The 27,449-nt window shown below is 43.1% G+C and overlaps 1 protein-coding gene across 3 annotated transcripts in view; it reads right to left on the reverse strand.

Moving 5' to 3' along the window:
* Positions 1-27,449, reverse strand: part of CORIN (corin, serine peptidase) — a 51,487-nt gene that overhangs the window by 21,943 nt on the left and 2,095 nt on the right. Inside the window, exons 3-12 of one of the 3 annotated variants that reach the window (XM_061563717.1) lie at positions 26,344-26,484; positions 24,389-24,578; positions 18,861-19,051; positions 15,333-15,449; positions 14,282-14,389; positions 13,394-13,504; positions 10,067-10,183; positions 8,876-8,953; positions 7,403-7,634; positions 4,973-5,118 (exon numbers count right to left, since the gene is read on the reverse strand). In XM_061563717.1, the coding sequence (XP_061419701.1) occupies positions 4,973-5,118; positions 7,403-7,634; positions 8,876-8,953; positions 10,067-10,183; positions 13,394-13,504; positions 14,282-14,389; positions 15,333-15,449; positions 18,861-19,051; positions 24,389-24,578; positions 26,344-26,484 (1,431 nt within the window). Of the gene's footprint in view, positions 1-4,972; positions 5,119-7,402; positions 7,635-8,875; positions 8,954-10,066; positions 10,184-13,393; positions 13,505-14,281; positions 14,390-15,332; positions 15,450-18,860; positions 19,052-24,388; positions 24,579-25,524; positions 26,485-27,449 lie in introns of all 3 variants that reach the window. The other 2 variants (XM_061563715.1, XM_061563716.1) reach the window with 2 other exon arrangements.

The following is a 27,449-nucleotide window of genomic DNA, read 5'->3' on the forward strand; positions in this document are numbered from 1 at the left end:
GTTAAAACATAAATAAAATACAACTAATATGCACAAAATATTCAGCGCTGCTATAATTCGTCGTTTTGCCAACATTGCACATCCATGTGAACGTTATTCTTTCGAAGTATGACGAACCTGCTAAAATTATACCGTTTTTTGCTGTTATGTATAACTAGTTATGCATGAACCCACATGAGTACATAGGCCAGGCTATTCTAATATCCACAGAACCACAACAAACAATGTGATTCATGTAACGATTCCAAAATACATTGTTTTTTCCAAAATACGAATCTCAATGAATTGATGTTTTAAAGTGTTCTATAGTTCAAAATCACAGAGGTATATGGCATTTACATGTAACCTACATGCCAGTCCTGTTTTTAGTTTTGAGATAATACATGACTACTTCCATAGATCAACGTCAGTTCATAGCATGTGCACAGAATACAAATAAAGCAAATTATGAGATCTATTTTGATTTTGAGCATATCTGGATTGTGTTGTGAATGTCAGTGCCCCAAACAATGCAGAGGCTGCTCTATTTGAGCACGGAACGATCCGGCAAGGATTACGCTGTGGATATTTCTGGCTGTGCTGTGGCAGAAAGGAAGCTAAAATAAGTGATACAGAAGTTCAATGAATTCTTCATTGTAAAGTGAGTATCAAGGTCAAAGAGCACACTGACAGAATCAAGAGACAACAGCTTATGTCACCTTTGCCTGACCTTAAAAATGAATGCATACAAATATGTCAAACTATAAACTACATTTTGCCAGGTGAGGCCCACAGCTATATAGCTATTTTTCAGAAGCGACCTGGCCACAATGATAGCTCAACGAAGTGGATTATCATGTGGACATTTCCAGCAGCCAAATACTTGAAAAGCACGTTTCTAAATGTGGAGGGGAAAACGGATGGCCAGAAGAAAAATCCACGCGACCAAGGGTGAGAACATGCAAACTTGAAATATACAGGCATCGTCAGGGCTGAGATCGAACCCACGACCTCCTGCATACCAGGCGAGGTAATTAACATTTCAACACCGTGTATGATACATATAACTATATTTATGTCTTGGAATACAATAACTAAATAATCGTTTCTGCTTTGTAAGATCACTTTGGCTCTGGTTGTAAAACATTTCCCTAGGGTGTATCTGGTATGAATTCAAGAACTCAACCCAACTCCTGTGCTCACGGCAGATTCATCTATGCGATTATTTATAAATCATACACATTATGCAGATTTCTCATGAAGGGTAATGATCAAAATGAACTAGACAGGACAAAAAATGACTGCAAACTAAAAATATACAATGGGAAAGGAGAGATAAGACAAACAGCATATACAATACAGCCAGTACAAAGACTTGAGAAAGATAGTAAATATTCTTGATTTGAATCTTTCGTGACTGCAGAAATCCATACTCTTTGGTTCTTTCGGTAAAGTCACGTAGGTATAAAATAAAATATAAAAAATAAATCACGACATTTCTGGCGCAACACAAGTGTCCGTCATCAGGTGGGAAAGCATAGTCTGTTGCTGAGGCAGACTGTTTTAAATGGTTTGAAATGGGTGTAGCCCAAGGGTGATAAAGAAGTGGCCGGGGTTAGTGATGTTAATGTGAAAAATTAGCATGTAACTGTAAGATAGGAGAGCGGCCTCCTAGACGAGTACACGGAAGTGGCTATGTTAATGTGAGAGATTAGCATGATGTTAATGTGAGAAATTAGCATGTAACTGTAAAAAAGGAGGGTAAGCATGAGAGATCTAAGAGAGATGCATAGAGAGAGAGACACAGAAAGTCGGAAATAACAGCTAACATAGGCAGGTAGGATGGAAACATCAAGTCAATTAAGACTTTACCTGGTTAATAACGTCTTTCCAATAATTTCTCAGTTTGTACCCATCCTCTCAGTTGAAGTTGTGTCTGTGCTTATATATCTGGATGGCTTCATGAACAAATCTCTGAAGGTAGCCGGTTGGTTTGCATCTACATCCTTCCTTGTGGAAGAGATACATAGATGACACATTCGTCATCTGACCACATGGCCTGCCAGCACTGAACCAATTTCTTAACCACATCAATTCCATACACCCGTCTATCAAATTCACCATGGAAGTGAAAAAGGATGGCAAGCTACCATTCCTGGATGTTTTGATCGAGAAGAGACCTGATGGCTCGTTGGGACATTCGGTCTACAGGAAAGCCACCCACACGGATGCCTATCTAAAGCCTGACTCCCACCACCATCCAGCCCAGAAGAATTCTCGCATAAAAACACTACACCATAGGGCCCGTTGCATCTCCGACTAGCACCACCTAGCCAGTGAGTTGGAGCACGTACACCAAGCCCTCAGGATGAACGGATACTAGGACCGTACAATCCGCAAAGCTGTCTAAAGTGTTCCATAGTTAAAATCACAGAGGTATTTGGCATTTACATGTAACCTACATGCCAATCCTGTTTTTAGTTTTGAGATAAAACATGACTACTTCCATAGATCAACGTCAGTTCATAGCATGTGCACAGAATACAAATAAAGCAAATTATGAGATCCATTTTGATTTTGAGCAAATCTGGATTGTGTTGTGAATGTCAGTGCCCCGAACAATGCAGAGGCTACTCTATTTGAGCACAGAACGATCCAGCAAAGATTACGCTGTGGATATTTTTGGCTGTGCTGTGGCAGAAAGGAAGCTAAAATAAGTGATACAGAAGTTCAATGAATTCTTCATTGTAAAGTGATTATCAAGGTCAAAGAGCACACTGACAGAATCAAGAGACAACTTATGTCACCCCTCATTAAAATGCAAATCAATTTATAACATTTTTGACATGCGTTTTTCTGGATTTGTTGTTATTCTGTCTCTCACTGTTTAAATAAACCTACCATTAAAATTATAGACTGATAATTTCTTTGTCAGTGGGAAAACATACAAAATCAGCAGGGGATCAAATACTTTTTTCCCTCACTGTAAGTGTAGTGTATCGTGTCGTGTATAGTGTAGTGTGTAAGTTAAACGTTGAGTTTTATAAGGGCACCACGGGTGACCAGCCCCACCCCACCCAGCCCCACCCTCTCCACCCAGCCCCACCCTCTCCACCCAGCCCCCTCCCCACCCTCCCCACCCAGCCCCTCCCCAGCCTCCCCTCCCCACCCAGCCCCTCCTTTCCCACCCAGCCCCTCCTTCCCCACCCTCCCCTCTCCACCCAGCCCCACCCCTCCCACCCACAACTGAATCACCTTAAGGCTGTGAATGTTGAAAGAAACACGAAGATCCGCTTTTTTTCTTTTCAAGGCTTCCATTTTATGAATGGAGCCACCCTCCCCCAGTTTAATTTTGTGAATGAAACATCGCCCGTCTTCTCATTGGCCCCCGAGTCGCGGCGGTGCCCCCCCCCCTCCCCACCACTAACCGCCCCCTCTACCAACCCCAACCCACCGCTCCCATTGGTCGGTGCCACCGAGCCAATGGGAGGGCTCTGGTGGGGCGGGGCCATGCACAACAGACAGACAGACAGACACATAATCCCTGGTTGGCAGTGTGGAACTGTTGTTCCGACCTGTAACATAGCCACTTCTGTGTCCTCGTCTAGGAGGCCGCTTTCCTATCTTACAGTTACATGCTAATTTCTCACATTAAGATCACTATCCCCAGTCACTTCTTTATGACCCTTGGGCTACACCCATTTCAAACATTTTAAAACAGTCTGCCTCAACAGCAGACTACGCTTTCCCACCTGATGACGGACGCTTGTGTTGCGCCAAAACGTCGTGATTTATTTACTATTTAATTTTATACCTACGTGACGTTACTGAAAGAACCAAAGAGGTAAGTAAATATTTTTCATAGAGTACATGCAGTACAAATGATAGAGACAATAAAAATTAGACAGAATAAAGACAAGACACTCAATTAGACCATGAAAACAGTACAGATATGAAAGGCGTTAAAAATGAGACGGTACCGGTGAGACGGAGCAAAACTGTGAAACAAGACAGAATAATAAATTGTTGAACGGAGGAGACAGTTGAATCGCCGCACGGGTAGAGTAGTATTTAGTTGGGGGTGCCGTTGCTACTGCGAGAGGAAACCACAGTGAAGCTAATTCACTCGCGTCCACCCTCAGCTCCCGTCACAATCAGAATCAGAATCTTTATTTAAGCTGGAGGAGGAATCAATCCGATGATCGACGAAGCTCTGTCATACGGAACTTTTTTGCCAGGATCAAAGTATGAAAAACATCATACATTTTACCTTTTCATGCAATAAAACAGGTGTTAAGATATCACAGGACCTTTGTGCCAGTATCAAAATATGAAAGAATAAGATTACGTTTTACCCATTCTGGCAATAAAACAGGATGTGTTAAGATGTTTAAACACCAAATAGACACCTTTTTGCAAGGAATCAGGTCTGCACGAACCACACAGTACTTGTGGGAGGAGCATGCATACAAACATGCTCTGATAATATATGCATTGTCTTTCAAACTGATTGGCCTACACCAGAGACAGCCTTCTTTAGGGCCTAGTCTCACCAGTGTCAGACCAGAGAACGCCAAAAGGCGAACAGTACAAAGACAATGCCACTATCAGGGCATTTATAGCTCGGGGAGAGCAGCTACAAAATGGGACCTTTTTGCCAGTACCAAAGTATGAAAAATTAAGAATAGGTTTTACCCTTTCTGGCAATAAAACAGTTGTTAAGATGTTCAAACACCAAATAAAAACCTTTTACAAGAAATCAGAAGGTTTCTATTTGGTTTGCATGTTCATCACAAGTACGTGTGGTTAATGCGACTCGATTCCTTACAAACGGTTTATATTTGGTGTGTGAACGTCTTAACACCTCCTGTTTTATTGCCAGAAAGGGTACAACCTATTATCTTTAAAGCTTTACGAAGCTATTTCTCATAGACGCCCAGCAGCACGCACGGTGCCGCGCGTGGCACACCGGCGTCCCCCCCCCCCCTCTCACCGTCCGCGTTGTTGGCGTCTGGCAGGAGGCACGCATCCGGCGACCCCCACTGAGACAGACGCCCGCATTCGGCCTCAGGGGGCCAGCTCAAGCCGACGGCCAAGAGGTGCCTCTCGCAGCTGCCTCGCACCTCCTCACACAGGGACCTGCGCACAGAGAGGCCTCCGTCGTGAGACCGGCACCCACATTCGTTTTTGGACAAGTTGCATGTGTTACTGTATGTTGAACTTCTTTCGCACCGTACATAGCCAACCGCGCAGGGGGGGGGGGGCAACAAATTTAAAGACAAAAAGCAGTTCTAATAAAATGAGTTTTCAATCTAGATTTTAAAGTGCATCGCTCCAGTGGCTTCCTAATATCGGAAGAAAAAGGTTTGGTGCTTTACACACATATTGTTAATTGACGACAGAAGAGATAGGCGTCAGAAAGATGTGCACTACTTGAGCATATTGACACAAGATAGAGAAAAGTGGAAACAATTACGAAATGTGTAGTGGACACCTAGGGCTCTCTGCCCATGGATCGTGATGATGATCGTTAATTATACAGCAACTACTATTATTATTATGACCTCGTCACAGGTGACACGTGGCAAAGGACTTAACTCAAAATCAGGAGGTTGTCCGTTTGAAACTTGGCCGTGATAGACTCTAAATCAAAAGCGGCTGTCCTATTGACTATTTCCTACCATAGGAATGTGATATTTCCACCACAGGCTGAGGGTCACCAATAAAATGAGTATCAGCTCAAAGACCAGATTTCTGATACACCAATGTTCCTGGATGCTGTGTTATTGTGAGGTTTTTTTTTGGCCGCGTGTCAGGTATTTTTGACTCAGGGTGCTGGATTCTGTGTGTCTCATCACAGTCGACACTCGCGTTGATCATTCCCATGGTGCCTGGAACAGCTTCGCATGAGCGCCGCTGCTGCTTCCAGTACGTTCCTGCGGAAGCCATAACCATACGTTCCGTCTGCTTCACGGTGAACGTGATAATGATCCCCTGACGTCATTTGTAAGAAAAGGGTTAATATTTGGCATCATTGTCAAACGTTGCCAAAATTGAAAATTACCCGCAAATTACTCGATTGGGATTACACGAAGCAGCAACCATCACCCCACACCACCTACTGGCAGAATAATGCCTCAGGTCACTCTTGCAAATGAGACTATGAGACTATCGTGGTCTCTTGAGTTCTCACCCTGGGTGAAACTAAATAAAATAAACCTCCCAGGCAGAGGTTGAGTCAACCCCCAACTGGGATTTTAAAGTCAGGATCTTCTGATTGTAAGTCAGGTGCTCTGCTTAAATGACAGCTAGATAAACACATTTATAATCTGAATATCTTACATCATCATCCATGGGCAGATAGCCCGTTGGTGTCCACTGCATATTTTATCATTTATTTCCACTTTCCTCTGTCTTGTACCAAGTCGTGCCACATATTTCTGGCACCAATATCTTCTTATGTCGTCGTCAAAGCCATTCTCTATTCAGTCTTCCTCTCTTTCCAGTTCCTTCCATTTTTCCCAACAACACACTTTTAATTCCCCTGTTGTCCATCCTACATGTATGTCCAAATAGTTCAAGTTTCCTTGTCATCACTGCCTGCATCAGGTATTCTTCTATGTGCAACCTTTTTTCTTACTTATATTTTACAATCAAACATTAAATCGATGGAGCACCTGAATAAGCAAGGCTTAGTGAGGGAAAGGATTAATGGATCATATACATCAGTAAAACTCTCAAATCTCTTGGTCTGCAAGTTTTCCAGGCAATGACAGTACAGCCAGTGAGTTTCTGACACATCCTTGCAGACTTTTCATAAGGGCATCACAAATATGTTGCTTAATAGCATTTTCCATTTTGGACAAAAGCTATTCTATTAGTGTGAAAAGTGCACTAGCTCAGAACCGTCAATTTTACATCTGTAGCTCGCATATATTCTTGAATCCAAGTGTCCATCTATCGGTCGATGAGTGTAACTGCAAGCAAACCCATTCGCATGCATGCATCTCTCAGAATTTTTCAGTTTTTGTTCCATTTTGTTACTCTAATGCCCATATTTATGATCCATATCAATGCAGATTGTACGCATTCATTAAACAATCATATACCCCCAAGGACAAATTGACATTGCAAAGCGTTAAAGGACCCATGCGTGTGCATGACTTTTCTTTCTTGTTTTTTTCAGACGTACATATCCTCAAAGAGACAGTGCATCGTCGCTACAAATTCTAATAAACTTTTAGCGCATTACTCACAAGTGACAGAGAGGCATTTAAGAAACACGTTGAAGGTCAACAGTTCCAAGGGATGCTACGTAGGTTTGATTCTAATTTTGGCCTAGGAACTCCCGTCTCTGATGCATGGGAACGGGGGGGCTGGGGGGGAGGGTTGGGGGGAAGGGTGGAGGAGGGGGGTCACGAACCGGCAGGGAAGTATTTTGTGGCTGGAGTTGGGCTTGCATTTTGGCAGGAGCAGCGCGCAGCTGAGGAAGGTCATGTGCGGATGGCAGGCGGTATGGGTTAGCGCCTGCAGAAGCTCGGCCTCCCAGCTGGCAGCAGCGGCGGCCTGCGTGCCGTGTCCCAGGGCGTTAGGGAAACCCGTGGCGTTATAAGGCTGGTTCAGGCACCACTCCAGGGTGATTGGTTCACACAGGTCTGAAAAATAAGATGAAATGGAAAAATGTGCGTGGCATGTAGGGGAGACGCTTGCCGTGGTGAATTGCTGAGCACACCAGACTTGTGATATAAATACGTGCGGTGGGGTGAAGTGTGGGTACTCCCACCTCTTCCACGACGTCTGGCCAGTGTGGAAGAGTACACCAAGAATAACCTCTAAAGCAGTGTTCTTCATTGCAAGGCCCACGGGCCACTGCGGCTCCTGGTGGCCTTTAGTGCGGCCCCTGACGTGCAACCCCCCACAATTCTCAAAATGTGAAAACAGCCCCCATCATCATCGTGCTGTCAAACACCAATGGTTTCAAATGTGTGGTGACCCTCACACTGATGTCTTATTGGGGAACATGCTCAAGAGTAATTTCAGGGCTGCGTCTTAACTTTTTATTTAGCATGTATCATATAATTATTGTCGACATGAATCAATAATGTTTTTCTTAGCCACCGAAAAACCTGTTATGGCTCACATAGGATCGAAATGGGCATGCCTCCATTTGAAATCAATGGCTAATCTGCGTTCCACAGGGGTATGCACTAATTGCACATTGATGCCAGGCACATAGCTTTCAGGAGTACCATACTGTACACTGGAGCAGCAACTCTTTAGAAGATTAACATTTTTTGTTGTGGGTTATCCTTGAACTTAAAACATGTTTACATTTTTGTTTACATTTTAATATTATTCTTTAGGTTTTTTTTTTTTTACCAAATATCCCTTTACAAAACCAACTACCTATGGGGCAACGTTTTGTGTTTCAATGTTCAGAGTTTATTGAAGGCCGCACATTGTAAATGGTGTGGCTATAAATATGGACCCCAATCTGTTTACGTCCCTGTCTTTCTGCCCTGAAGAAGAGCCATTTACCAAACACTAGGCTGTGATATATAATTCAGTTCCATGAGCGTTTGTTAGTATGAACATTAAAAAAAAACTATTTGTAACGAGGACATTACGGCATAAGTAGAAAAGTCATCCCATTACTGTATATGCTTATGTACATACACAGGATCATGACCATTCAATGATCTAGATTAAAGCCCAGTTATGTAACAGCTTAGTGAAATAACTGAACTGCTGAATGAAATTCTGTCACAAGCAGGGCGGCTTATTGGTAATTAGAAGTTAATCCATGGGTGTAACAATTCCCACCTATGCAATTCCCACAATGCTACGCATCTGTCACAGATTGCCGTTTACGCGCGCACCGCACGAGGTCTCTTACTGCAGTCGAGCTCATCTCGCATGTCTGGGCAGTCAGGAATCCCGTCACACAACCGGCTCTCGTGCGTGCAAGGTGACGCTGAAAAGCAAGAATACGTTCACAATCACGTGTATCCATTTTGTCGAGATACTGCTGACTAGAGGCCTTACTATGCCGTGACCCATACTGCACCACACTGATCAATGTGCGGTCCAGATATCACTGACTTTGGCAATGGCTGGGAAGTCAGTGTTGCCTGTTCATATCAGAGCGAGTGAACTACTGCAGCATTCCTCCTGTCAATAGAATATTAATCCGAGCAACTTGAGGACCTTTTGTGGACCTCCAATTAGCATGGTTGCGCGACGTACAATGCGAAAGAAGTTCAACATACATACATACAATCCATTTTTGAATGATAGCCTCACCGTGCCATGTCAATTATGGTGGCTGTTTTACCATACAATAAACATTCTTTACGGGTTTCTTCTCTCCTGGTATTGAGAAGCCAGTAGGGAAGTGTTGTTAAATTGAGCCATGTTTACGAGATTCAGGATGAATTACCATAAAACTGGCATACACTTTTTTTCCAGTCTTGACCATCCCGTTCAGAATAATATGGTATAACATCTCGAAAATTCCCACCGACCTAATGTCAGGTTTAATTTGAATCCACAACCGTGAGTGTGTATTGAGTGCACATCTATTTGAAAAGACAAAGTTTCTCCATACGCAAATGAGCATCAGATGATCCTCATCTACATAGGTGGTCCTGAACCTGAGACCACGATCTTCACAGAACCACCACTGCTGTAGCGACATTCAAGCAAACTTACCTCTGCTTTCAAACGGGTAATGGGAAGATACCCATTTCCCACATGGGTGGGGTTATTATTTCCTCTCTGGAGAAATCGTGGCACGAGGCAACCCCTGAACAGGATTTAAACCCTGCATCCTGCCAATTCAGAGCCAATTGCTCTGCCACAGTGTCATGGTTGGCTACGTATGGTGCGAAGACAGTTTAACATACATACCCAACTGGATGAACTCAAATCAAAGTATTTAACCAAGGGAACTGCTATATGTATGTTTGTTGAAATTATTTCACACCGTACGTAACTAACCGTGCTAATCGGAAGTGCAGCACCTACCCCTATATTTGCACGACGAAGGACACATTTGTGTAGGTAAGCAAAAGAACTGGAGGCTCACCTGGACCACAACCTTCCTCATCGCGCCCATCCTCACAGTCCCTCTCCCCATCACACAGGTACGAGGGAGGGATGCACAACCCGCCATCACACTCCCGCATGCCATGGCTCTTGCACGCTGCACAGGTGTCATCATCATCTTTGGTTAGAAATGTCTCTCATTGGTTTAGTATAACTGGTATAATTCAATGTTTATATGCAAAAGATAGTAAAAAATATATATATTTCATTACAGATGTAAGCTTGTTCAGTATATGACAGGAATTTAACCTTCGTCCAGTTTAACAAACACCATTGCATCACCACACCACAGTCCACATAATATTCTTAGGTTTTTTCGGTTAAGTCACGTAAGTAAAACATCAAAATAAAAATAAAATAAAAATAAAAATCACGACGTTTCGGAGGCAACACAAGTCTCCGTCATCAGGTGGGACCGTCACAGCCGAATTAGCTGCATCAAGTGAAGCAATGATTCAAGATGTAATCCCTTATAAGCAAGTTGAAGGGAAGTGGAGAGGGGGGGGTTGGAGAGCTTATCAGACTGTGGTAGCCAATGAATGGAAACGTATCGGGGGGGAGGAGGAGCGGTGATCAAAGACTGCACGCAGTGCTCAACACAATGAATGGAAACGTATCGGGAGGGAGGAGGAGCGGCGATCAAAGACTGCACGCAGTGCTCAACACAATGAGTGGAAACGTGTCGGGACGGAGGGTGAGCGGCGATCAAAGACTGCACGCAGCGCTCAACACAATGAATGGAGACGTGTCGGGACGGAGGGTGAGCGGTGATCAAAGACAACACGCAGTGCTGAACACAATGAATGGAAACGTGTCGGGGCGGAGGGTGAGCGGTGATCAAAGACTGCACGTGGGGATGTTAACACTCGGTGAAGTAAATTAATTAAAATAGTGCCTGTCAGATAAGATGGTCCAAAAAAGTGTAATTAAGTCTTTTTTGCGTGGTTAATAACATCTTTCCAATGATTACTGAGTTTGTACCCATCATCACGGTTGAAATTATGTCTGTGTTTGTATATTTGTATGGCTTCGTGTACAAACCTTTGATGGTAGCCAGGAGGTTTGCAGAGAACCTTGGTCTCGGAAAAGACAATTTCATGAGAGCCCGCCGAGTTGTAGCAATGATCGGCAACGGCCGAAGAATCAGTTCTGCCGTGTTTCAGATCTGACTTGTGCTCGCGGACACGATCAGCCACATGACGTTTTGTTTCACCAATGTAGCAATCTGTGTTTACCAAAGTCCCAGTACCGGACACCCTAACAATAATTGAGGACTTAGTCTAACATGGATTGAATTCTGATGTACCTGCGCTGGTGAGGCATTGCCTCACCAACACCTATTTTACCTGGAATGGCACCTTCTATAAACAGAATGAGGGTACCCCTATGGGCTCCCCCTTGTCACCAGTTATAGCCAACATGTTCATGGAAAAGTTTGAATCAGAAGCCATCCAGACATCCACCCTGCGTCCTTCCTTTTGGAAGAGGTATGTTGATGACACTTTCGTCATCTGGCCACATGGCCTCCCAGCACTGAACCACTTCTTAGACCACATCAATTCTAGACACCCATCCATCAGATTCACTATGGAAGTAGAGAAAGACGGCAAACTACCATTTTTGGATATTCTGTTTGAGAGGAGACCTGACGGATCCTTGGGACATTCTGTCTACAGGAAAGCCACCCACACAGATTCCTACTTGAAACCGGATTCCCACCACCACCCATCTCAAAAGAATTCTCTCATCAAAACGCTATACCACAGAGCCCATAGCATTTCTGACCAACACCACCTGACCGGTGAATTGAGACATGTACATCGGGCCCTCAGGATGAACGGATACTCTGACCGTACTATCCGCCAAGCGGTTTCTCCCACCACACAGAAGAAACAGCCACATGAAACTCCGACCAAAACTATCACGTTACCATACATAGCAGGCGTGACCAAAAAGATCTCCAAAATTCTAAACAAACATAAAATCCTAGTCCGATTCAGTACAGTGCATAAAATCCGTGATCTGATTCCATCTGTGAAGGATGTCGTTCCTGACTTACAGTATCCTGGAGTCTACAAATTGAGTTGCATTTGTGGTGATTGCTACATTGGTGAAACAAAACGTCATGTGGCTGATCGTGTCCGCGAGCACAAGTCAGATCTGAAACACGGCCGTTGCCGATCATTGCTACAACTCGGCGGGCTCTCATGAAATTGTCTTTTCCGAGACCAAGGTTCTCTGCAAACCTCCTGGCTACCATCAAAGGTTTGTACACGAAGCCATACAAATATACAAACACAGACATAATTTCCACCGTGATGATGGGTACAAACTCAGTAATCATTGGAAAGATGTTATTAACCACGCAAAAAAGACTTAATTACACTTTTTTGGACCATCTTATCTGACAGGCACTATTTTAATTAATTTACTTCACCGAGTGTTAACATCCCCACGTGCAGTCTTTGATCACCGCTCACCCTCCGCCCCGACACGTTTCCATTCATTGTGTTGAGCACTGCGTGTTGTCTTTGATCACCGCTCACCCTCCGTCCCGACACGTCTCCATTCATTGTGTTGAGCGCTGCGTGCAGTCTTTGATCGGCGCTCACCCTCCGTCCCGACACGTTTCCACTCATTGTGTTGAGCACTGCGTGCAGTCTTTGATCGCCGCTCCTCCTCCCTCCCGATACGTTTCCATTCATTGTGTTGAGCACTGCGTGCAGTCTTTGATCACCGCTCCTCCTCCCCCCCGATACGTTTCCATTCATTGGCTACCACAGTCTGATAAGCTCTCCAACCCCCCCCCTCTCCACCTCCCTTCAACTTGCTTATAAGGGATTACATCTTGAATCATTGCTTCACTTGATGCAGCTAATTCGGCTGTGACGGTCCCACCTGATGACGGAGACTTGTGTTGCCTCCGAAACGTCGTGATTTTTATTTTTATTTTATTTTTATTTTGATGTTTTACTTACGTGACTTAACCGAAAAAACCTAAGAATATGAATCTTTGCAGTCACGAAAGCTTCAAATCTAGAAGTCCACATAAAGCTTATCAACGTCCATTCAAATGAAATCTGATGAATGGTAAATTATGAACTTGCACTGTGGCGGTAAATGAGGACTGGTTTTTTAGTAGCCCTCCATTAGCCATTACTAATCGTACAAAAGCTCAGCCCACACACATTATCGTCATGTTGAAAGCTCAATAACAGAATTATCCACAGCTCAATAGAACATCGGCCTAATTTGAGGAAACGTTTGATCCGAGACAGTGGTGCATGGTAACGAGAGAGAAACCCACTGCAGTTCAGCTCATCGGATCTGTCGGAGCAGTCGGCATCTCCATCGCACACCCAGGCGCGGCTCACGCACACTCCGTCTCCGCAGCGGAACCACACCGCGTTGTCGCAATCTGAGGATGCGCACCGAGGTGAGGGAAGTGCACAGCAGCCTACGTCGGTCTCGGGCCCATGTAAGGCTTTCCTGCGGGAACTGTGGCCAACATACACGTCGTCCTTGTCCGCATCGCATACCAAACGATATTATTTCTTAAGGGGTGTGATTTTTCGCCCACGGAATCGATACATTGTGAAATAAAACTGGGCTATATAGGTCCCATATAACATAATATATACCACAATGTCACGACTAATTCCACAGGTTATAAAACAGTCAACAGAGCATTTAAATGTATAATTTTTAAGAAACATTTACACACATTTCCCCTAATTGCAAAGACTACTGAAGACAAAAGTCATTATGATTTGACACCCGAAGATCAAGGGCTGGCGTATGCAATATTACAGGCCCAACAGGATGCTTGATTCACTGTGAGGAGATCACACCATTTACAGTGATCGTTGTAAACAACGGGATTGTTGCAAAAAACGGGGTAAAGAAAATAATGTGAGGGCGTTATGAAAGTGGCTTCTTATGCTGAACACGTACACACTTGGTGATAACAAAAGTGTAGCCCTGCAACAGGGGCAAGACCTCTTAAAGCGAATGTCCCTCAAGAGGCGGTCGACTTAAGAGGTAGAACTGAGGTCATGGGTCCCAAATGACTTCTTGGAATGCACGGTGGTGCACGTCCAGCAATATCGTGCATTACTGACCCTTGGGTGTTGGCCTGAAAACATCCCGCCCTCCCCCACTGCCTCCCACATCAGCTATCGGCTATTGTGCTCACGGCAGGCAGTCTCGTCGCTGAGGTCCCCACAATCGTTGAAGCCATCACAGCGCTGGGAGAGCGAGACGCATCGGCCCGTGCCACAGCGGAATTCTCCGGCTCCGCACGCTGCAGCCCCCGGTTCACCACCGGCGCACAGCGCGAGCCACGGACATGCACACCGCATGCAAGCAGCGGTTAGCAATGCATCCGTCCGTCGATTACATTAATTCGCAACCAGATGAAAGGCCATTGAAACAAAGGTCACGTTTGTAATGTGGGCCTTGAGGACAAATGCAATTATTGTTTACAAATATAATATGTATACGCCAAACTTGTATTGATGTTTACGTCAGGAAGGTAACATGCTGAAATCTTGACTTAAAGCTTTCGTGACTGCAGGAATTCATATTATTCGGGTCTTTCGGTAAAGTCACATAGATAGGTTCAAAGAAAATAACAAAAAACTACGACGTTTCGATCACAACACAAGCGTTCGTGTTGCGATTGAAATATCGTAGTTTTTAGTTATTTTTTGTTATTTTCTTTAAACCTATCTTTGTGACTTTACCGAAAGACCCAAAGAATATAACATGCTGAAATGTCTGAAGAAATATAATCTTTAAGACAAAGAAAATGGAGCAAGAGCTGAAAGGTTTGCAAAGAAGCATTGAAAGATGTGTGGAAAAATTACGCTGAGACAGAAAGAGGAATAGATGAACGAGAATATCAATGAAAATTATGTACATCCTATTGACGCCTAAGCAAAGTAGGTATTGCACAGGGCACAGCATTTTATGGGACCAGGCTGGTAATGGGATGGCAACGAAAACAGGGAATGCACCAAAGAAGGATAAACTCCTGTGGAGGAGTGAGATAATGTGTGGCACCACAGGTCCAAAGAGATGACAAAGATATGGGGGGGTTTTAATCCAGTATTGGTTGGTTCGTGGTTGGTGATGAGCATGACGACCTGAAATTTTACATAAATTATTTTGTTATACTTCCACTTTTTATCATAATGCATTGTTCCACAAATATTAGGCACGTGTGTCTCCACTGTGTTGCTCACAACAGAGCTTCTCATCACTCCAGTCACCACAGTCGTTGTAGCCGTTGCAGACCAGCTTCTTGGAGATGCAGAGCCTTGAACTGCACCAGAAGCCTCCCTGTGCAAGGCACGGACCCACTGCCCCATACACAACACCACAATGACACCGGGCAAATGTTAACCTTTTGGAGAGTGGAAAATGAGTCTTACATTAATGTAACATCACGAATACTGCACCACAAATATCGATTTGTGTTCAAAATATAATCCGCAAGATTTTTTTCTAAAATCAATTTAAATTGTAATGTATATTTGTTGTCCTTTGCTAACCTTTAAATGAAACATACCCTCATTCAAATATATATATATCAAATGTTTTAGAGTAAAATATATCTGTGGGATTGTCATTCTCCCTGTAAGTCTTTGTGACCCATCACTGCAACACGCAATTCAGCAGTCGAAGATAAAGAATGTGGCAAATCTTTCAGGTACAGAGCTGTCACTGCAGAGTGCATCCATTTTATGGGAACAAAACTACATTATTTACAATCACGGGCCTCAAATAATAGTGGCGTCATCAGCAATGGCCCTGGTACTATAGATAGCTGTACGCAATTTGCACATCCCGCAGGGAAGCACCACTTTGGTGGTGGGTCACAGTGTCCCTGTGCTTTCTTTGCGGTCTGGTAACACTTTTAGCTCTTCAAAGCATTAATTTAAAGTCAATTTCTTGTTTTAATTGTAGTTCTTTGTGTCCAACAATGGTTCAAGACACACCATAAAGTGAGGTGCTTGTTTAGTTTGTTGTCCTTCCTCCGCACCCCCGGTTAGCCCGTACAGTGCGAAAGAAGTTCAACATACACGAAGGTGGTTTTAAACATTAGCACACTTTCTTAATTCATCTTGCAGTCCAGTTTCTTGAGATTTTTATTTTTTTTAAGATTTGCAGTTGTGAGTTCATTGCATACTCATAACTTAAATCTGAGTATTCCCATTTGTGCAATGTGAGGTAAGAGTGATGCTGAATTAGTCTAGCTTACTTAACACCAGTTTGCCATTGAGGAAAAGCCTGCAATCTGTACTTGAGAAACTTGAGAATCTGATTATTGAAACTAAGAATCCCTCGTGATGGTTGCCTGCATGTCCTGGACTAGAAGGAAGAATGGGTTGGTTAATATGACAGCTTTATACAGTGTTGCATACACGAATTAAAAAGTAGAGCACAGTAGAATATGAATCATTGCAGTCACGAAAGCTTCAAATCTAGAATTAGAGCACAGTTGTTTTGGACTTAAGATGCTCTGTAAAATAGTTGGCAATCGGTTATCATTGCCATGAGCAGACTGACCAAAGGAGATAAACAGGCAGCAAATTTATGACAAAAAAAACAAGCTATTTTTCTACCATTGCGATATCAAAATTACTTTGTGATACACTGTCTTAAATAGCAATATTTATCTAACTGCAATTACATGAACATGTTCATGAACTGGAAATATGTTGTTAAATATATATTACTATGCTGCAGCTGAATGTATAAAAAATGTGAATGTAATTCGTGTTTTTCCTGTAAGTGAATGGATGAGGCTGTTCTTGTGGTGACATTGAACCAAGCTTCATGAATCTGATATATAGCAGAGTTAAAACATAGGCATTTGCTTGTTTTTTATGTTAGTAATCTCTTGTTTCACAGAGGCCTGATGTGACTGTCACATCTGGTTATGATCTTTCCAAAAGCAAAAGCTGTGAATTAAATGACTAAATTCATCACTTGCATCCCCTCAGAGTGAGCAATCCACTAAATCATAGCAGTAATATGAGCACTTTCTATTTCCATAGTAAGTATCGAATTTCAGATGGCGACGGGGCATTTAATCCCGGCTGGATGGAAACAAGTCTGGAGGCAAACCATGTGTGTTTGGCAGTGGAAAAATCCTTTGGTCGTCAACTCAGTGTGCTATGTGCACTTCGGTTAAATCTAGCGAAGCGTTAAGCACTGTGCAAACACCCTTTTCCAAAACCCAAAATACTCTTTCGCTGATTTGCCTCGCCACTTTGAACCTACGTTTCCTCACAACATTACCCTCGTCCTGATTCTCGCCGATCGACGGATTAAGGCAGGCATGAGCCGGTGCCTGGCAGCGCCAAGGTGGCCTGCGTGGGGCTTGGCAAATTTCAGTGAAATCCTTTGGCTTGAATCCCCCTCGCACTCAAGTGGTAACTTGAATACGACTGGATCTCACTGTTATCTGTCACTCAACACCTTGTCTTTGAACGAATGCCATGATGATAATAGCCATGTTTTGCCTCATTTACTTGGATTCTTTTACACACCATTTTATTCGTAACAAGATGTAAAGTCGATGCTACAGTATTTAATAGGTCAATTAAAATTATCATCCTTACAATTACGGCTGTGAGAGTCTTCTGCTAGTACCATTTGGCCCAGTATGGAAGGTATTTTATAACATCTCTTCACATTAATCTGCAATTCATGCCAGTCAATGCAGCACATTTTAGAAAATAAATGCCTCACTCTACAAGGGAGTCGGGAAAGTATTAGAACAGCCGACGAAGCATTGCTTAACACCCATATGGCATATTTTCCGTGAGGAAAATTACAAAAAAAACTGCTCCACTTTGCCAGTGCATCAGCAACGAAAAGGAGCTATATTTGGAGGTCTGCTTACGTCAGCCGCAATTAGGGACCAGCACCTGTCTGCTCTGTCCACAGACAGCCTTGTAATGACGTACACTTCAATTCACACGCTTCTCCCAGGAGGAGCTATACATTAACCCAGGGCGGTAAACAAATGAGCAAAATTTCCACACATCACAGTATTAGAAAGGATATTTTTTCCAAGACCGGGGGAGGGGTGCGAATGTCAACATGTTTTCATTAGTGTGTTATTCCCACGACACTGATTGCAGGCTAGGGTGCTCTGTATGACATATCGAATGTGACCACACGAGTCATGAAACATCTGTGGTGTCAAACAAACCTTTCAAAGGCATTTTGTTGCTGGTGAGGGTCGTAACCAAGTTATGCTCACTGTCTCTTTTTTTCTGCAAATTATCTTAACATAAAATAAAGATTGATAATTTACAGACCTTTGTCAATTCACTGGTGGATGAGGGCCTGCCCATGCCGTGTAAGTCATGGTGGCTAATTGGCCATGCTTCTTTCTTGGCCATACTTATTAGGAAGCCACTGCAGCTATGCACTTTAAAATATACATTGAAAACACATTTTTTTACTGATTTTTTGTTTAAGTTTGTAGTCCTTCCCCGCACCTCAGATTAGCAGAGTTAGTTGCTGACTGTGCGAAAGAAGTTCAACATACATACTTCACTTTGCTGGCCAGCGCGAGTTGAGGAGCAATGGATGCGCATGTGACTAATTTAATCTCTAAATTAACTTTCATTTTAACACGATAATTTCTGGACCTATCAACTAACAAAATAGTTTCTTTAAAAAATAAAGCATGAGCAAAGTCCAGGCAAACGAGTTTCTGTGTGGACACAGCATCAACAACGATGCCCGTATACCTTCCTCGCTGACTTCTTGAGGGGCAGCCAAGCAGGCGTTGTGCTCATCAGCTGCGCCGGCAACGGAGCTGTCATTGTGAAAGTGGGAGCAGCTGAGGAACTCTGGCCACCCGAGCCCAACTTGAGTGAAGGCCCTCTCGCAGCTGGAGCGGGCAGCGTCACAGTAGGACATGCAGGGCAGAACCGGCAGGCTTGGGGGGCGCGGGTGGAGAGCAGCACAAAGCAAGGCCGAGTCAAAGTGTCTCCCAGCTCTTTACACTTTTTAAACTTTTATTTTATTTTACCAGGTAAGGCCCACTGAACGATATCTAGCTCTTTTTCAGAAGCGACCTGGCCACACGTGATAGTTCCACTAAGTGGCTTATCGGGTGGAAATGTATAGCAGCCAAATGCTCTAAACGCGTGATGCTGATTCTAAATGTGGAGGGGGTAAAAACGTGCATTGCAACGACGCCCATCTCAGTTGGCAAGCCCTCAGCCAGCCGTGGAAGAAAACGCAACAGAATTGGTGATAATTTTGTAATGAGTAAAATGATAAAATGTAAATCTTACACAAAGTGCAGGGAAAATCTTAGGAGTGATTGATAAAAAAAAACTGTTGATTATAATTGTTTTGAAAAAAAAACGAATATGGTATTCCTCTGTGTTGTTATTCATGTATTTCGATAACAGTTAAACATATGTGTATATAAAGCATAAGTACTGTTTTACCCATTCCGTGCCATATTATTTTTGTATATATAGGTGTGTTAGCCAACATTTAAATCACGTACACATTTTAATACGTTCACCTTCAAACATGTCACTTTTAGGGCATCAAATTTGAATCCATTGAGTTACAATGTTACATGTTGCATTTAGCTATTAAACATATCACACTTAGTCAGTTTTATCGCCATTCAATTTATGACAGTTGCTGTTAAGCATTATCTTCTGACATTGACTTCTATTTTCTCCCTCCCTGAATTGCACTATTTTGGCCGCTGTAAAAGTTGCAACTTTTAGTGCCGTTTTCCTTGATACTAAAACAAAACATTACTAATATTTATACTTTTAGGTTCTTTCGGTAGAGTCACGTAGATAGGAAAATAAATAAATAATATGTCACGACGTTTCTATCACAACAACAAGCGATCGTCCTCAGGTGAAAGAGAGAAACATGCCTTTGTAACAAGGCATTATATAGAGGGGGGAGGGGGGAGGGGAGGCCGCAAAGGGGCGAGAAGGTGGGGATAAAATTCAAAGAGGGCTTGGGTGAAATAGATAAAAGAAATGTGTCACAAGGAAGCTTGTGACACATTTCAAACTTTACAAAATTTAGAAATGTAATACAACTCAGAGAGTCGACTAACACAACTGTTAACACTTTACCTGGTTGATGACGTCCTTCCAAATATTGATAAATTTTGCATCCATCTTCTCGGTTGAAATTATGTCCGAGTTGTGTGGAAAACCTCACCATAGAGGCGGTTCAATCTTGATTAGAAGCTTACGTGACTGTAGGATTTCATACTCTTAGGTTCTTTCGGTAAAGTCTTCAAATTAAGGACGATCGCTTGTTGCGATCGAAACGTCGTTAAATAATATTTATTTATTTTTCTATCTACGTGACTTTACCGAAATAACCTAAGAGTATGAAATCCTGCTGTCACGAAAGCTTCTAATCAAGATTATTAATATTTATCTAGGACTGCAAACAATAATTTTGTTCATGAAGACTGTATATGAAATTAATTCAATGTGCTCCCCTTATGATTCACATTTCAAACTCTGCTTGGCACCATAGCGATAAATGGTAAAACAAGCATGGTTTAAGATTTACTATCGCCGATTTTTTAAGTCTCAGTTCAAATAACTCGCAATACAAATGTTACAACCTGCATCTACAAAGTTGTACATTTATCCCAATAACTTTTAATTCATCGCAGTCCTTGGCTTTATACATTTATATTTCAATTCAACCAAGGTTAACCGTAGTACAATATTCTATAAATAATGACAAGCAAGGCTTTGTCCATGGAGAAATGACTGTTGGCACCCCATGTACCCAGGGAAAGCCATGACCAGCGGTATCCTTCAGCCCAATCCAAAAGCGTGCAACTAAATTAAGCAATTCCCACAACAAGCCCCTTCCCCGCGTATGCTCATGAAATGTATCAGCCAGTCCCTATGCATGCCACTGCAGCACACAAGGCTGATTGCAGTTCTTCACACTGAGACTTCTCATGTCCGTGTCTGTTGAGAGTTGGAGGACATCTCACGCCGACTATGCCCAAACGCAGACCGAATATATGTGGACATGCCTTTTAAAAACAACTTTTTGCCATCATTCAAATCGCAATTTTGGTCAACATCCCACCCTCTTGTTGCAGGAAAGATGGCCATGTTTGTGGCAGATTGCCTTCACCACTTTTGGCGTGAAAAGCATGGATGTGACATCATGGATCAGTCCAAAACAAAACGTGTTTTGATCAATTAAAATTTTCTATCTACACCTGAATTTCTGCATTTTTTGGGGATTAATCTGAAAATCAGTGACACACCTTTACGCTGGACTGTATAACCATATACAGAATGCAGCTCCGAGGTTTGGAAGGAAATGGGCCAAAACAAATTTGCAGACAAATATGGGCAGAGTAAGTTTCAATAGATGAGCAACGTGCAGGATGGAGAATGCATGAAGCCAAAAATACTGTAAGATCAGACCTGGGAGGTTGGTTACAATAGTTAGAGAAGCAAGGAATACGTGGTTTTGTGCAATGGTATCAACAGCATTGGCTCGACAATGCCTTGACCTTATGACATGTGCTACCGTACACTTGTGTGTATATACAGTGAGGGAAAAAAGTATTTGATCCCCTGCTGATTTTGTACGTTTGCCCACTAACAAAGAAATGATCAGTCTATAATTTTAATGGTAGGTTTATTTGAACAGTGAGAGACAGAATAACAACAAAATCCAGAAAAACGCATGTCAAAAATGTTATAAATTGATTTGCATTTTAATGAGGGAAATAAGTATTTGACCCCTCTGCAAAACATTACTTAGTACTTGGTGGCAAAACCCTTGTTGGCAATCACAGAGGTCAGACGTTTCTTGTAGTTGGCCACCAGGTTTGCACACATCTCAGGAGGGATTTTGTCCCACTCCTCTTTGCAGATCTTCTCCAAGTCATTAAGGTTTCGAGGCTGACGTTTGGCAACTCGAACCTTCAGCTCCCTCCACAGATTTTCTATGGGATTAAGGTCTGGAGACTGGCTAGGCCACTCCAGGACCTTAATGTGCTTCTTCTTGAGCCACTCCTTTGTTGCCTTGGCCGTGTGTTTTGGGTCATTGCCATGCTGGAATACCCATCCACGACCCATTTTAAATGCCCTGGCTGAGATTTGACGGTACATGGCCCTGTCCATCGTTCCTTTGATGCGGTGAAGTTGTCCTGTCCCCTAAGCAGAAAAACACCCCCAAATGATAATGTTTCCACCTCAATGTTTGACGGTGGGGATGGTGTTCTTGGGGTCATAGGCAGCATTCCTCCTCCTCCAAACACAGCGAGTTGAGTTGATGCCAAAGAGCTCCATTTTGGTCTCATCTGACCACAACACTTTCACCCAGTTGTCCTCTGAATCATTCAGATGTTCATTGGCAAACTTCAGACGGGCATGTATATGTGCTTTATTGAGCAGGGGGACCTTGCGGGCGCTGCAGGATTTCAGTCCTCGGTGTAGTGTGTTACCAACTGTTTTCTTGGTGACTATGGTCCCAGCTGCCTTGAGATCATTGACAAGATCCTCCCATGTAGTTCTGGGCTGATTCCTCACTGTTCTCATCATTGCAACTCCACGAGGTGAGATCTTGCATGGAGCCCCAGGCTGAGGGAGATTGACAGTTCTTTTATTATTTCTTTCATTTGCGAATAATCGCACCAACTGTTGTCACCTTTTCACCAAGCTGCTTGGCGATGGTCTTGTAGCCCATTCCAGCCTTGTGCAGGTCTACAATATTGTCCCTGCCATCCTTGGAGAGCTCTTTGGTCTTGGCCATGGTGGAGAGTTTGGAATATGATTGATTGCTTCTCTGAACAGGTGTCTTTAATACAGGTAACCATCTGAGATTAGGAGCACTCCCTTTAAGAGTGTGCTCATAATCTCAGCTCGTTACCTGTGTAATGGGTTAAATTTAGGCGCACACACTTCTTGGGAGGCAACACTCATTAATAAACACAACGGTTACTCAACAGTTACTCTTACTCTACACATAGGGTGGTGACCACCGACCTACCCTAGCTAACACACACTTGTCTCTTAGCTACTCCAGCGTGACCCAGCCAGGTGGCTGCTGGCAGTCCGCTCACTGTAGGCCTTCTCTTCTTGGCATCTTCACGAGGCGTCTTCTTTCTTCACAGGAACAGCCCGAACCTCCTGAGGCGGCTGCTTATATGGGCCTCGGCGTACCCGGGCCCCACCCCGGCCACGCCTCCCCTCGAGCACCCTCTCGAAGCCCCCCTGCTGTCCACGTGCCCCCCGAGGTCCCCCTAGCAACGGCCCTGACGTCATTCCCGCCTCCAGCCAAGATGACGTCATGTGTGTGTGTAGACCCACATGGTAGTAACGCTCCCGGCACATTAACGTCATACGTGTGCACACAGTAATGATACCACAATCACTACATCTGTATAAAAGACACATGAGAGCCAGAAATATTTCTGATTGAGAGGGGGTCAAATACTTATTTCCCTCATAAAATGCAAATCAATTTATAACATTTTTGACATGCGTTTTTCTGGATTTTGTTGTTATTCTGTCTCTCACTGTTCAAATAAACGTACCATTAAAATTATAGACTGATAATTTTTTGTCAGTGGGCAAACGTACAAAATCAGCAGGGGATCAAATACTTTTTCCCTCACTGTATATAATAATCACTCCTGCACTCCACTTCTTTCACTCTCTTAACCACCACGACATGCTGGAACTTGGGCTGAGCACTTCACAAAAGAGCTCTGCAGATGCAGAACAGTTCCGCAGGGTGCAGATGCACTGAAGCACATTGCATGTTTGTTCGTGTGCCACCCGAGTTCGATTCCAGCTCACGGCCAACAACAGTGACGAATATTTGAACCAGTCATGGGCTCCCCTAGGTCGAATCAGCCTCAAATGAGTACCTGATGTGGTGTGTAAGCATCAAAGGCGGCCGAGTGTCGTATTGCCCACCCCAACCCAACTCGTATGCCGTGCCAGCACTTGCCCCAACAGTCTGTCACAGACTATACGGGGATCTTTGTCTTTGTGAGTGCATCAAAGGGGCTCGGCATGTGATTGGTCAGTATGCTATAAAGAGTGTTTATCTCGTGGCAATTAGATTTAACGTTTTAGTCTTTACAACTGGATTAAGCCCACGTAAGTGGAAAATCAAACTTAATAAGATAATCAACCCATTACCCTTTAAAACGTGGTTTATTGATTGGGGGGGGGGGGGTGCTGACCAGTCTCAGCGGCTTTGTGGACGTGCTTTGCAATGCGAACTCTACCTTTGAGGCAAACACTGTGGATGCACCACTGCGCAGCCGAAAGACAGCATATGGCGGTAGCATCCAAGCTGCTGCAGATCCTGGAAGAAGGTGATGAGGAGCCTGAGGTCGACGGGAGGCAGGGCAGCCATGATGGTTTCCGCGTAGGGAAGCATCCCACACTCGCTTGAGGTGATCGGAGTGCACACAACTGGATGTACAGGGTTGGGAGGGTGGGTGAATTTTAAATAGTGCATCGCACTCTTTTTCGGTTGTGCATTTGCAAGAGACATATCTGATACATTATCTCAATGTGTTCAAATTAACATTGAAAAAAATACTGCTTAGATTTTAAATATACAGTATTTTAATTGTTCTGCATTACACAATAATGCCAAATTAGCATATAATTTTTGTGATGCAACATTAGAGGATTACTTGAATCCTCAAAAACAGAAATTTTGTTAACAAGTCTGCAGATGTTTAAGCTGATATACAATCAAGTACCATGTTTCTTTTCAGATAACACATCTAAAAGTGAACCAGGTGGCTCAGATCACAGAGCCAGCATCACTTATGGAACGTGTTTAAACCGGGTTCTTTGTGTCTATGGTTTAAGCCCGGTCACAAAAATGACTGCACAAACAATTTATTTTTAATATAAATAAATTTTTTACTTAATTTTCCGAATTTCCATCTCTGAGAAAGATTTTTTAAACACAGGTTTGACTGTCGTGCAACACGCTCACCGCAGAGTGTATTGGAAAGTGTAATCCCGATTTTTGTAAAGCGATAAGACATTTCAGGGAGAAGTGCTGCAAAAAAAGAAATGTCTTCGACAGCCATTCCCAAACACATCGGGGTGCACGGCCCTGTGACATTTCTGAATTCATCACCTCGTGACACAGTGCCATAAAAGCACTAACCGAATGGATTGAGGGTGGGCAAGGTGCAACATTGAAAGTCTCCACCCTGGCTTCTTAAGATTGGGGGCTAAATCAGGCAGCTGTGCAATTTTTTTTTACTTCGCTGGGGTAATGTGATTTAAATTCAACGATGCTTTGTGTATTTGTTACGTAGCATTCACAATTTTTGTATTACAGAATGTGGTTTGTAAAATTGTACTAAAACAAATACACCGTGATAATAACATTCACCTTGATGACTCTTTATGAAAAAGGGCTTTTTCGTTACCAGTGATGCAATTATCTCTGGAATAGAAGGAAATGCGGTGGTCCATGCATTTGTCGATGTTGGGGCCACACTTGGCCTCACATGATTCACGTCTTCATCGAAAGCCTCTAAAGTCTGGGGCCAAGGGTTCATGGCAGGGGTGCTCTCTCGGTTCCGAGCATCCAGCAAAGGTGGGGAATGCTTGACAGGCATTGATGTTGAGCTGTCAAATATTTCATTAAGACCTGACACATCGTTTACGTGACTTGGTTTTTCAGTTTCCACGACATGAGATTTTTTAAGATTCATAAAGTCAGGCACAAAAGGCACCGCCACGTTTTGTCTCGTTATGCTGTCAACGTCTCTTATTTCTTGGGTCTCACCATCAGGAATGTCTTCAGTCTCATCGTGAGCGTCTCCAAAATTTTGGCGCATATGATAAGAGTCGTCTTCACCGAATTGTGTCTCACTTAAAACGTAGTTACTAAGATCTATTTTCCCACTATATCCAAAGAGTTCATCGCTGTATGGAACATGAATTTCATTTGAACCTTCGAATAAAACATCGCTCATTTCTCCAGAATAAGTTTCCTGCGAAGAACCTGAACCATCTACATCGGTGTTTTGAGCTAACGAGAGTTCTGAATCTACTGTGGAATGTAATGTTGCCATTGCAGTTTCTATCGACATTAAAAATGTGTCGGAGGTCCTGTTAGGGACAATGGGAAGATTGAGACCGTCTCCAGAATGAAAATCAACACCATCGTCTGCTCTGCCATCTTCCAGTCCTGACTCTCCCTCACCACTCCCAGCCGACTCATTGTCCTGAGTTTCCAAACCACCGTTAAGTGGAGGGGCGATCCAAGAGTCCTGTCCTTGCTCCGTATCACCGTTTGCGCTTGTGATACTGAAGCCATATTTAAGAAAATCTTCATCCAGCAGACCTGGGTGGAGAAATACGAGTTATGCAAATTCGATTTTTAAACACTGTTTTAGCCAATGCGCTGTTATATAACTGATAATCTGGTTCGAATTTTTGCTACACACTTGGACAATCTGTTGTTTCACGTAGTTGTAGCTACATTGCATAGCACACCTAATGCCTCCATTACAATCACTAATTCACAACAGCCAGATCCCAGGAGTTTATTTAGCCAAAATTAAGCTTAATTACAGAAAAATGTATACCTCTGAATCCCAAATTAATTTTGACATGGGTCTATTAAAAGACACGTGACCTGTATAGATCCCTTTTCCATACTAATCACCAGTGGGCAAAGGGGTGCTGGTCAGCAAAATATATTTTACACAAGACATGAGTGAAACATATGTACTCGTGTATGCATTTCCACAGCCCCTTTCTGTCAACAAACATGTTTTCCCAAGAAAGTGATGGGGGCAAAGCTCCTGCAGTATTGACAAGTGTAACAAGGTCAAGTGCGTTAATTAGCCAAAGAGCAATGCTATAATTGACACGTTACACAACATTCATGGCATATCAATCCACCACTGTTTCCCTTCCTAATTGTCATTTAACGTGTAATCAGAGCATATCACAAGCACTACGTTTTTTATATATATATAAATTGCTCCAGTCTTCTGCTCGCAAGCTGAGGCTGACTGGAATACCTTATAAATACACAAACACAAGTTGGGAGAAATATTTTTGTTTGTATATATATACATTTTAGATCGTGACTCTAATAATATGAGTGATGGGAATTTGTCTTCTCCGCTGACACTCTCTGACTCTGACCCGAAGCCATCATCAGCGTACATTTACTGCTACCTTGAAGACAAAACATGCAAATGTCGCTATTCCAACATATGGGGTGTTCCCTTATCGCTTTTATGCTGTGCTTCTAAAATTATAAGCTAGTAACTCTAGTAAAAAAAAAAAAACATTTTT

The sequence above is a fragment of the Lethenteron reissneri genome, chromosome 32 (genome assembly GCF_015708825.2).
Source record: "Lethenteron reissneri isolate LAM-NWPU_2019-01 chromosome 32, ASM1570882v1, whole genome shotgun sequence".
NCBI lineage: Eukaryota > Metazoa > Chordata > Hyperoartia > Petromyzontiformes > Petromyzontidae > Lethenteron > Lethenteron reissneri.